General features: G+C 43.2%; 1 protein-coding gene across 2 annotated transcripts in view; it reads right to left on the reverse strand.

The window, feature by feature from the left end:
• OTOA (otoancorin) overlaps positions 1-12,779 on the reverse strand; it is a 68,015-nt gene that overhangs the window by 50,170 nt on the left and 5,066 nt on the right. For both annotated transcript variants that reach the window (XM_027614046.1, XM_027614045.1), the window contains exons 2-8: positions 10,948-11,042; positions 10,342-10,370; positions 10,219-10,249; positions 10,075-10,102; positions 8,249-8,336; positions 5,453-5,584; positions 2,483-2,718 (exon numbers count right to left, since the gene is read on the reverse strand). In XM_027614046.1, the coding sequence (XP_027469847.1) occupies positions 2,483-2,718; positions 5,453-5,584; positions 8,249-8,336; positions 10,075-10,102; positions 10,219-10,249; positions 10,342-10,370; positions 10,948-11,038 (635 nt within the window). In that variant the 5' untranslated portion in view covers positions 11,039-11,042. The remainder of the gene's footprint in view (positions 1-2,482; positions 2,719-5,452; positions 5,585-8,248; positions 8,337-10,074; positions 10,103-10,218; positions 10,250-10,341; positions 10,371-10,947; positions 11,043-12,779) is intronic.

A 12,779-nucleotide genomic window follows, 5' to 3' on the forward strand; every position in this document is an offset into this window, starting at 1 on the left:
TTTTAGAACTTTTTAAACATCTCAAAAAGAGGGGCGCCTGGGTGGCTCAGTCGTTAAGCGTCTGCCTTCGGCTCAGGTCATGATCCCAGGGTCCTGGGATCGAGCCCTGCATCGGGCTCCTTGCTCCGCAGGAAGCCTGCTTCTCCCTCTCCCACTCTCTCTACTTGTGTTCCCTCTCTCGCTGTGTCTCTCTCTCTGTCAAATAAATAAAATCTTAAAAAATAAAAAATAAAAAAATAAACATCTCAAAAAGAAACACCATACCCTTTAGCTACCACCCCCCAACTACGAGTCACCCCAACCCCTAGAAACTACTCATTTACTTTCTGTCTCCATAGATTTGCCTCTTCCGGACATTTCAGATAAATGGAAGCAGGCGATATGTCATCTTTGTGACTGGCTTCTTTCACTTGGCATGACGTTTCCAACGTTCATGCATGTTGTACAATGCATTAGCACTCCATTCATGGCCTTTTCAGGGCCAAATACTATTCCACAGTCTGTGCCTGCTACATTTTGTTTATCTATTCACCAGCTGATGGACCTCTGGGTTGTTTCCACCTTTGATCTATTATGAACAGTGCTGCTGTAAACACTCATGTGCCCGTTTTTGTGCGGACAGACATTTTCATTTCTCTTGGATAGATACCCAGGAGCAGAATTGCTGGGTTAGATGACAGCTCTGTCCTTGGCCTTTCAAGGAACTGCCAGATTGTTGTCCAAAGAGGCTGCATGATTTCACATTCTCACCCATAGTATATGAGGGTGCTGATTTTCTCCATATCCTCACCGACACTGGTTAGTATCTGACATCCTGGTTTTGGGGTTGTTGTTTTTTTTTAAGTTTTTGTTTAAATTCCAGTTAGCTAATGTAATATTAGCTTCAAGGGTACAATATAGTGATTCAACATCTCCATACAACACCCGGTGCTCATCACAAGTGCACACGTTAATTCCCATCACCTATTTAACCCATCCCCTACCCACCTCCCCTCTGATAACCATCAGTTTGTTCTCTGCAGTTAAGAGTCTGTTTCTTGGTTTGTCTTTCTCTCTCTCTTTTTCCCCTTTGCTCATTTGTTTTCTTAAATTCCACATATGAGTGAAATTATATGGTATTTGTCTTTCTCTGCCTGATTTATTTCACTTAGCATAATACTCTCTAGTTCCAACCATGTCATTGCAAATAGCAAGATTTCATTCTTTTTATGGCTGAGTAATATCCATGATATATATATGATGATCACACCTTCTTTATCTATTCATCAATTGATGGACACTTCAGTGGTTTCCATAATTTGTCTATTGCAGATACTGCTGCTATAAACACTGGGGTGCATGTATCTCTTCAAAATAGCATTTTTGTATCCTTTGGGTAAATACCTAGTAGTGCAATGCTGGATCATAGGATAGTTCTCTTTTTAACTTTTTGAGGAACCGCTATACTGTTTCCAGAGTGGCTACATCAGTTTGCCTTCCCACCAAGAGTGTGAAAAGGTCCTCTTTCTCCGCATCCTCACCCACACCTGTTATTTCTTGTGTTGTTGATTTTAGCCATTCTGACAGATGTGAGATGGTATCTCACTGTAGTTTTGATTTGCATTTCCCTGATGCCGAGTGACGGTGAACATCTTTTCATGCGTCTATTATCTGTGTGTCTTCTTTGGAAAAATGTCTGTTCATGTCTTCTGCCCATTTTTTAACTGGATTATTTGGTTTTGGGGTGTTGAGTTTTAAAAATTCTTTATATACTTTGGATACTAACCCTTTATCAGATATGTCATTTGCAAATATTTATCTGACATTTTGATGTCAGATAAATATCATTTTGATATTTATCATTTGATATCATTTGATATCATTGATGTCATTTGATATCTGACATTGTCCCCTCCCCACCACACCTCTCCTCGTGGTCCCAGTCACCAACGACCTCCTTGTTGCCATACGCAGCAGTCCCATTTAGTCCCAATATGACTTGACCTTATAGTAATGATATCAAAGTTACTTTTTAAATAAATGTTAATTAAAAAGAATGAGTCATGGGGCTCCTGGGTGGCTCAGTCAGTTGGGCATCTGCCTTCAGCTTGGGTCCTGATCCCAGGGTCCTGGGATTGAGCCCTGCATCAGGCTCCCTGCTCAGTGGGGAGCCTGCTTCTCCCTCTCCTGCTCCCCGTATTGTGCTTTCTCTCTGTCAAATCAATAAAATCTTTTAAAAATAAAAATAATGAGTCACTATAAAAAAAAAACAAGTAAAGAATAGTATCAGTGGTGTACAGATAGGGCAAAAATTGTGAGGGTGGTACCAGAATGACCGACATTTGGGAGGCACTGCTTTAGTCAAACCATTTCTAAACCCCACAGATGTTAAGCTCTGCTCCAGGCCTCACATGTTAACCTGCTCCCCTTGCTTTCTCCCCTCTGCCGTATATTACCTCTGAGGAATGGGGAGTGGGGTTCATGGGCTGGGGGAAACCCTCACAGGTTCTTGAAAGCGTCCTCACGCAGGTCCCGGGGGAGCTTCTCTGCGATGTCCGGCTGCAGAAGGCTGCCTGAGGAGCCCCTCAGCACCCTGCCCAGGATCTCCACACACTCCAGCGAGTTCAGCACCTGGAAACACCTCTCCAGGGTGATGAGAAACAGGCTGCGGTTCACACCAGGGCTCTGCAAGGCTTGTTTCCGGATCTCTCCCAAGTCAATAACAATGTCTTCCAGCTCCTAAAATAAAGAAAGAAGCTAGGATTGTCTTGTGAGAGGCCTCTAGATTTGGAAGCCCTGGGAGGAACCACACTTAGTAGTGGGGAAATTCAGGACCACTGTTTAACATCACTGCTCTGTCAAACCTTCTAGAACTTTCCATTTATTACAGAACAAAGTTGAGGCCTTCACCTGCCTCTCCCACACTAGGCCACTTCTCACTCTCCAGGTATACCACATGACTCACACCTCAGGCACATGCTTGAGTTGGAATTCCCTCCCCACCTCCTTCCTCTAGTGAAATCCAGCTCATCCCTCATGGATAAGCTTAACTGTCATCACCTTCTTGGTGAAGTCTTCCCAAATGTCCTCCTACTTTGGTCAAATCAAATCTCCCTCCACTAAGTGCTCCCAAATGCACCTTGAGCCAAACTCCATGATGCATTAGAGATGCTTATGGGCCTGTCTTTCCTCCATGCCAATGGTTCTCAACCCTGGCTACACATCAGAATCCCTGGGGAGGTGATCCCAGCACCGCCATACAGAGTCTGATTTAACTGCTCTTCGGTGGAGCCCAGGTAGCTGACCATAGTGTGCAGTAGGGGTTGAGCCAGAAAAGTCCTTGAGGCCCACGCCATGTGCCTAGTGGAATGCCTGGTATCCAGAAAATATTAAGAAAGCCTGTTAGGATGAATGAATGAATGAATAAATGAATGAGCGAATGAATGAATGATTCTTTTGAACCACAGAACCCAGGAATGCTGACAGGGCTTGGTCACAATTTGATTGGCACCTGTCTTTCACCCAGCACACCCTGCAAACATAATAACCATCACTGACTGAGCAAAGACCACACACTCAACAAATGTTATATGCTATTATCTCAAGATCACAGGTGATGTAAACAAGAGATAGAATAAGCAACCTTCCCAAACTTACACAGAGCTAGGATCTGAAACAGGTGTATCTGCATCCAAGCCCACACTTCTAACCATGACCGAGTGTTTCCTAACTTCGGTCATTTACTCTCTGGGGGTAAACAGTGTAGTGGTTAGGAATGCAGCTCAGGAGTTCTGCAGCAGAGGTCTGTGGATAGAATTTAGGGCATAAGTAAACACTGGAGGAAACTGCACCTTCATTTTACTGCCACAGAACTTACTTCCAGCATTTCCTTCAGGAATGAATGTAGACAATAAGCCACCAAAGCACTAGCAGGACCTTGGATTTGTCATCAGTAGAAATCTGAAACTTTCATAACGCATTACAGTTGTCACAGATACCTTGAAATCTCCTTTATAATCAATACCTCCTCAAAATTACAGAAGCTATTTGACTCAGAGTTAAATCTTGTCATTGGATGTGTTAAGCACATCAATTACTATATTCCAAATGTGTTTGTTTTATATATTTTAATAAATGTCCTTCAATAGAATTGGCTTCCTTTATAATCCTTTGTGTTTTATTTTATAGATTTTTCACAAGTTATTCTGAGAAGGGGCCCATGGGCTTCACGAGATGCCAGAAGGACTCACAGCTGGAGTCAGGAGCCCAGGTTCCAACGTCAGACCTCCCACTTTCGAGCTGTGTATGCAAGGTTATTCATTCAACCTCTCCAAGCCCATTTCCTTATCTGAATATTGAAATGGTAAGATTATTATTGTCCTTATCTCAGAATGTCCTGGAAGGGATTCAGTTGGTCCATGCATGTTAAACCCTGAGAACAGTGTTGGCAAACTATGATTCACAGGCCAAATCTGGCCCACTGCCTGTTTTTGTGAATAAAGTTTTATTGGAACACATCCATGCTCATTCATTTGCCTGCCACCTATGGTTGTTTTCTTGCTACAACAGCAGAGTTGAGCAGCTGTGACAGAGAATACATGGCCTGCAAAGCCTAAAATATTTAGTATCAGGTCCTTTATAGAAACAGCCTGCTGAATGTTCCCTTAGAATAACACCTGACACATAGTAAACCCTCAACAAACATTAATCAATATCATTTTCATAGACCAGTATCCTCAGTTTTGTCATACCTTTGCACTGCCTTTACTATTATTTACCTCAGACTTTTTTTTTAAACCGACTCTTTTTTTTCCTAAACTTAAATTCATTTCAATAGGAAACATTACATCTCTACCAAACTCACAGGTTGGATGTACCCATTCTATTTTAATAACAGACATTAAAGTAAGTCTGTAACTACTAAAATGTTTATACAGTTCAACTCCTTCTAGGAAACACTGTTTCCCACATTAAAGTGTCTCCGATAAAGAAAACTCTAAACCTCACCTTTCTGGGTCCCAAGGATTTTTCAGGGTCTCATAGACCTTGCTCTGTGATGATGCTCTTTGATCGCCAACTTTATTTTGTGGAAATCTATTTCTGGTTTTTTTTCCTACCCCCAGACTGTAAACTCCTTGAAGGCAGGGGTTGTCGTTCATCTTTCAACCCAGTGTCCACTGATGCATAGTAATCATTTATGGATGTTTATTGAGCCAAACTATTAGAAGCTCCTTGGTACCCCTCATCTCTTAGTTCCCATAAGAATATATACTATAAGGCTCTTCATTTGAACTTTGGAAAAAGTAAGTGAGAAAGCCAAGGTCTGCAAGCTCCTGGTTGGAGGAGGGGGTTGAAGGGAGAAGGTGGGAGGAAGACATAAAGAAGGCCTGAGTCAGGCTCAGCTGGAGTCAACTCAACAAATACCATCTGGCTCTGGATTTCCCCTACTCCCGGGGTGCCAAAAACACCTCACCAAGAGGTCCTTCTTGTCTTCTAAGAGGCATTTCATGGCGGTGCAGAATTGCTGAGCATCTGTTTCCCTCAGGTCCTCCAGCAGCTTCTGGGGCTGGTACAGACGCTGCTCCAGGTGGTGTTCCACGGCTGCCTGGATTTGGGGTGTTGAGAAGACACAGTGAGGACAGAACAGGAGCACATGGTCAGCACCACGGCCAGCAGCCCAGCCAGGCCACCTCCTTCCCAGCAGAGCCCACCAGCTGGCAGCTAGCCCTCATGTTTGGTTTGGATGTCTCCAAAATTTTTCATTAGCTGCCAATGTTTCAAAGTCAGGGGATTCCCCACAAAAATCCAGACTTCCAAGTTCTCTTGGAAAACACAAAGATTTGGCAATGCTAGGCGTATCCCCTTCCTGGTGAGAATAGCAGGCCGGGGAGAAGCTCTTCCCCATAATTAAGCTCCTCTTCACCACCCACCCAGCCAGCCGATTTCCCCGTGGCCTGCCTGGTCCCTATAGGTGATTGGGGTTTCAAGTCCAGAGCAGTTGGCCTCTGACCAGGCAGTTTACCACCCCCCGACTGGCACGGCTCAAATCCTTTCCCACGCCCCAAGCTACCAGCGTAGAAGCAAAATTCAGGCAGCATTGAACAAACTCCCTCTTGGCATCCCCTCAGAAGTGAGGAGGAGAGGACAAAAGCGTCTCCTAAAAGAGATTACCTCTGCTGTCTGGGGAATTATTTTCTAAATCTCCGTTAAATAAAAGTGCTCTAGAGAGGCAGCATATTGTGATGGCATGTGCAAAGCTGGGCTCTAGAGCCAGACAACCCATGGGAACATCCCCACATTGCCACCGACTAGCTGTGTGGCCTGGGACAAGTTATTTAACTAGGATTGGTAGATAAAACACAGGATGCCCAGTTAAATTTGAATTGCAGTTAAACAGTGAATAATTTTTCAACATAAGTATGTCCCAAAAATTGCATGGGATATATACTGAAAAAATTATTCCTTGTACATCTGCAAATCAAATTGAACCGGGAACACTCTTTTTTAAAGCAACCTCTACACCCAACATAGAACTCACACTCACAACCCAAAGATCAAGAGTCACACACTCCACCGACTGAGCCATCCCAGTGCCCTGGGAATACTGTGTTTTTATTTGCTAAACAGGCAACACTACTTTGGGGCCTCAGTTTTCTCAGCTGAAAAACAGACACCGTAGAAACTTACTACATAGGGTTTTTATGAGGATGAAAGGAGTGTGTGTAAAGTGTTTTCAACAGTGCCTAGCATATAGATCAATAAGTGTCACCCATTATTCCCTATCTTGCATGCGTTGAATAATGATTTACTCAGTGACTCTCCCACTAGAATGAAAGGCCCATGTAGGTAGTAATGTGACTGCCTTGTTCTCTTCTGAGTCTCCAGTGTCTAGAATAATGCCTGGCAGAGATCAGAGGTTAGATAAGTAGATACTGAATGAATAAATAAATTTATACAAAGGAAGAGAGAGAAGATATCTACTAGTCAGGTTAAAATATACACATCTCATGAGAAAACACTGCTGGAGAGAAAAGGGGCAGGCATTACTTGCCTTTAGGTAGCCACAGACTGATGAAGAGAAGAAAGAAAGCAGATGCCATGAGGCCAACAGCCACCTCCAGGTAATGGGTGTCCTGGTAAAGGGTTAGCAACCAACTCCCTGAATGTAGCTCTCATGTGAATGTTGGTTGATATTTTCATTTTCATTATAAAGTAAATAAAAACTGGAACAATAAAGATGTCAGGACTTCATTCATTCAGATGTCAGAACTTCATTCATTCAGATGTCCCAACTTCATTCGTCAATGACATGACTTCTTTGCTGAGTTGGAGAGTTTTTGAATACCGAAAGAATATTTCCTCAATTTTCTGTGCTATTCACAGTATAATGGTAAAGATACAACATACCACCCTGGCCTGACGATCATGCTGATGAGGCACATGCTGTCCAGTTTGCCACAGTCCCCGGCAAGCCCTACTGCTCCACAAATATCTTCATCATCTATTACCATGCCTGCGCTACTGTTTTTCTTACAGTAGAGTTAAAAGGGAAGAAAAATATTTTTTGAACCCATAATCAGGAGACTGATCATTACACCCAAAGAGCCAGTCTCCTGTAATTCTGTTTAGCAAAAGAATCCCACAAGTTTTAGCAGACTAGGTGGCTTCTCAGAAAGGCCTCTCTTCTTACTGCTGACATGTGACTGTGGACTATGAGCCAACGGGATGTGGGCAGGAAGAAGGGGGCAACTTGCAGGTCATGTCCTTAAAGAGAAGATGCTCGCCCTTTGCTTCCTCTTTCCCACCACCCCCTCTCCTGAACTGGAGAATAGATGTGCTATTTCAATCACGTGGGCAACAACTCCCTAGAGGATGACAAAGCAACCAGGTAGAAGGAAGCTGGACCCCTGGATCGTCTTTTGAAAGAGAGCTTCCTCTCTTCTCTGGATCTCCCACCAAGCTCTGAACTGTCTAACAAGAGATAGAGATAAACTACATTGTTTGTGTCCCTGGAATTTGGGGTCTCTTTGTTACAGCAGCCCAGCCTACACCCTAATACACCAAGTCTCCAGCAGAGGCAGAAAGGAGGAAAAACACAAAAGAACTTGTGTCATGTTTCAAAACAACTGGACAGAACACGTTTCCTTGTGGAAGTGAAAACTAGCTCTATACCTTATAGTCCACTTCCCCATCCTACCTGGCCCCTGAGTTTACAACCCTGGAGTGCTGAGAGGGAAATATATGACAGGGATGAGTCTCAGGTACACACCTGCAGGCTGGGGATGGTGAAGGCGACATTCCGTGAATTCAGATAGGCCAGGATTCTGTGAGACAGGTCTGCCGTCCACCCATGGGAGCTTCAGTTGAAGACAGGAGAAGGTCACAATGACAGGTTCCCCTATGATGAGTGGTTCTCCTACTTGCCAAGTGGCCAGGAGACCAGAGTTCAGGCAGGATGTGGGGAATGGGCCGGGGATGCTAGGAACCTCTTGTCTGGAGAGGTAGGAGATTTGTTAACCTGGCACAGTGGTGGGGAAGTTCCCCAATCTACGAATCTTCCAGGATCCCATTCTCTCAAAGACAATTATCAGTTTCTGAGCTGTGTGCAATATTCTAATTCCTGTAACAATCCACTTGGATTAACTACAACCCAAACAAACTGACTTGGAAAGATGTCCTTACTATGCTAAATTTAAAAAGCAGATACAATGTATATAATGAGAGGCTGGAACAGCATAGTTAAGAGTGTGAACTCAAAACCCGAATTCAAATCCTGGCTCTGCCACTTAATTGTGTGGCCTCAGGCAATTTACCAAATTTTCCTGTGCCTCAGTTTCCCTTTCTATGTGATATAGCTAAAAATTGTGAAGATTCTAGTTGTTCACACATGTAAAGTGCTTAAAACAGTACCCAACCACATAGAAAATGCACAATCTCATTCAGAACAGCCAAAAATTGGAAATGACCCAAATGTCCAACAACAAGCAAAAGGTTAAACAAATATCATACGTCCATTCAGTGGAAAGTCACCCATCAATAAAAAAGGAATGAGTTGGACTTCAGCTTCCAGCTATGATGGAGTAACTGGCCGCAGATAAATCTTCCTGCCTTCAACAACTGGAAGGCTTTTATAATCCCATTTTTGTTACTAAATAAGTAGATGGATGAATAAATGAACACAAAAATAGACAGATAGGTAGATAGATAGATAGATAGACAGACAGATTTCAGCCTGAAAGAATATATCCAAAACTATCAACTGGAGTTAGTTACATTAGGAAGAAGAATGTTTATGGGGACTCTTTCACTTTAACATAATTGAGTGCCCTTGTCATGGGCCCCCAAATCCCCATTTTCCCCCTCATAGTATTCATCATATTAGAATTATCTGTTAATATTTGTCTTTCCACAAGACTCTCTAGTGCCCTGCCCCCCATCCCCATTATCTAACACCATTCTGTATGCAGTATATAACACGACAGGGCAATGGGCCCTGGAGCCCCACTACTGGATACACCCCTCAGCTCCACCAAACCTCCCAGCTGCATGACCTTGATTCACCCTCCTTGTGCCTCAGTTTCACTATTCTGTCCAGTGGGAAAACAACAGGACCTTCCCTGGGGGATCTGTGAGGATTGGATATGTTTCTATGAATGAAGTGCTAAGAATGGGACCGCTACATAGTAAACACTCAATAAATGTTAGCAGTTGTACCAGAACAGAGAGGAATAAAAGTTTGTGAAACAAATGTATCTGCTTTAAAACACCTGTGCACTGGTTGATGTTTTTTTGTAATGCATATGTACATACACATTACTTTTTACAATTAAGAGACGTCCCTTTAGGAATTTTTTTTTATTATTATTTGAGAGTGAGAGAGAGCACAAGAAGGGGGAGAAGCAGAGGCAGAGGGAGAAGCAGGCTCCCCGCTGAGCCAGGAGCCCGACGCAGGACTCAGTCCCAGGACCCTGGGATCATGACCCGAGCCGAAGGCAGACACCTAACCGACTGAGCCACCCAGACGCCACCCCCTGCCTTAGGAAGTTTTATCGGACATCTAGTCCATCCTTTCCCCTCCCCTCTAGGGTGGGTTACCTTTGAAACTGTATGAGATCCAGTAATGCTACACGGGAATAAAATAAAAAGACAGCTTTAAAAGAATCATTCCAGAGAGATCACAGGCACATTCTGTCTGAAATTTTTAGAAGCAGCAAAGTGGGGACAGAGGGGGGACATTACCATTCAGATAGCTTCCATCTATTATTTCTTCCTAAAAGGCAAAGAAATAATGTGAACTAAAACATCCAAAAGTTGGCAGTTCCAGTAGAAGAGATTTAGATTAAAAGAAAATGGGATACTCACCGCCATTTTTTGCAACAGTGGATGCAAATCTGTAAGAAAGCCATTGAAGGTATAACTAGAATTGAATTTTGTAATCTTCAGAAATATACATATGGGGCGCCTGGGTGGCTCAGTTGGTTGAGCGACTACCTTCGGCTCAGGTCATGATCCTGGAGTCCCGGGATCGAGTCCCACATCGGACTCCCTGCTCAGCGGGGAGTCTGCTTCTCCCTCTGACCCTCCCCCCTCTCATGCTCTCTCTCTCTCTCTCTCTCTCTCTCATTCTCTCTCACAAGTAAATAAATAAAATCTTTAAAAAAAAAAAAGAAATATACATATGGGTTAGGAAAAGATCCCTCCCCAAAAAAAGTCACTCGTGAAGGAAAATTTTAGTGAATTTTAATTATACCTGTGCTCTTGCGTCCCCAGGGTGAGAAAACCCTGGTTTGAAAACCCTTTTAGAATAATCCTGAAAATCCTACACATATGTGTGCATGCACACACACACTCACATGTATGCACACACCCCGGATACTCTACAGCACCTTGTACCTAAGTTGATCCATCCCACTATCTTCCCTGAGATGTGTGGAAACTATGGCAGATTATTCCTCCCTCAGGACTTACCCTGCCTGGAATCTGGAACTCTATGACTTGCCACGCCATGGCTCAGAAAAAGGAACAGGAAAAGAAAATATGTCCTAGGTTCCTGGGACATCCTCCTGTAGTTAATTCAAGCACAGAAGTGATTCAGGTTTGTATTTTTAAAATATATTTAAGAACATTCAGAAGACTTGGGGCACCTGGGTGGCTCAGCCAGTTAAGCGTCCAACTCTTGATTTCGACTCAGGTCATGATCTCAGGGGGCTGGAATGGAGCCCCGAGTCGGGCTCCACACTCAATGGGGAGTCTGCTTGGAGATTTCTCTCCCTCCCCCTCTGCTCCCTCCCCTAACCTCTCTCTCTCTCTAAAATAAATAAATCTTTTTTAAAAAAAGAAAGAGAACATTCAGAAGACAAAAGGAAAAAACAAATAGGCCCAGAACCCCTTGAGCTCTTTTTAAAACTACATTTTAAATTCCATGTACTTTGCTCCATCTAAACCCCTGTGCTAGTCAAAGACACAATCATCTCTCTCCTTGATGACAATGGCCTGTTTATGTCCTCACACCTCCTCCTGCTTCCTTAATCCAGCAGAGAGGAGTGATTAGAAGCATGGGCTCTGTTCTATCTGACAAGTGGTTTATATCTAGACTATAAAAAGAACTCTTACAATTCAGTAAGTAGAAGATAGAGGCAAGAAAAGATACAAACTTAAGTTTCATTTTAAACAAAAGAAATGGCCAGTAAACCCATAAAAGATTATCAGCATCATTAGTCATCAGGAACATGCAAATGAAATGCACAATTAGATACCACTACATAGGGGCGCCTGGCTGGCTCATTCGGTAGAGCATGCAACTCCTGATCTCGAGGTCGTAGGTTTGAGCCCCACATTGGGTGTACATACTGCTTAAAAATAAAATCTTAAAAAAAAAAAAAAGGGGACACCTGGGTGGCTCAGTCAGTTAAGTGTCTGCCTTCAGCTCAGGTCATGATCCCAGGGTCCTGGGATCAAGACCCACTGAGCAGGAAGCCTGCTTCTCCTTCTCCCTCTGCCCCTTCCCCTGCTCATGCTCACTCTCTCTCTCTGTCAAATAAATAAATAAAATCTTAAAAAAAAAAAGATACCACTACATATACTAGAATGGCTAAAAGTTAAGAAGACTGACAATACCAAGTATTGATGATGATGTGGAGCAAGAAGAACCTCTTTGGAAAACTGTTTGGCAGTGTCTTATACAGTTAAATAGGCAATACTCTATGATCCACAAATTCTACCCCTGGGTATTTATCCAAGAGAAATTAAAACTTACATCCACACAAACACTTGTATAGTTTCATTCATAATAGCCCAAAACCGGAAACAACTCAATTGTCTAGGCAGAGGTGAAAGGCTCAATACGTATCATTCAATGGAACATCACTCATCAATAAAAATAAGTTGGACTTTTGCTTCCAGGTCTGATGGAAGGAGATAAACCCTCCTGCCTTAAATAATTAGAAAACCAACCAAAACAATGAAGCGAAGGCTTCCAGACATTGGACAACAGGTAGCACAAGACGGAGCTTCTAAGAGAAAGGAAACCATTGACATCAAAATATATATTGGTCTCTGCTCTGGGTTCCTGGCACAGAGTTCCCAAAACCTTAGTAAATTCCTACGTGGTAAAAGTACTAGGAGCATCTTTTGTTCCACTGAAGCGACTCTGGGTGGGCTCCTGGTGGGCTCCTGGATGGGGGCTGGTCACCAGAAAAACCAAGCCATTCTTCTCTAGTCCCACCTCCACCCTCCAGAGGAGAGAGAGGGGCTGAAAATGGAGTTAATAATTGATCATGCCTGTGCGACAAAGCCTCCAA

The sequence above is a fragment of the Zalophus californianus genome, chromosome 10 (assembly GCF_009762305.2).
Source record: "Zalophus californianus isolate mZalCal1 chromosome 10, mZalCal1.pri.v2, whole genome shotgun sequence".
NCBI lineage: Eukaryota > Metazoa > Chordata > Mammalia > Carnivora > Otariidae > Zalophus > Zalophus californianus.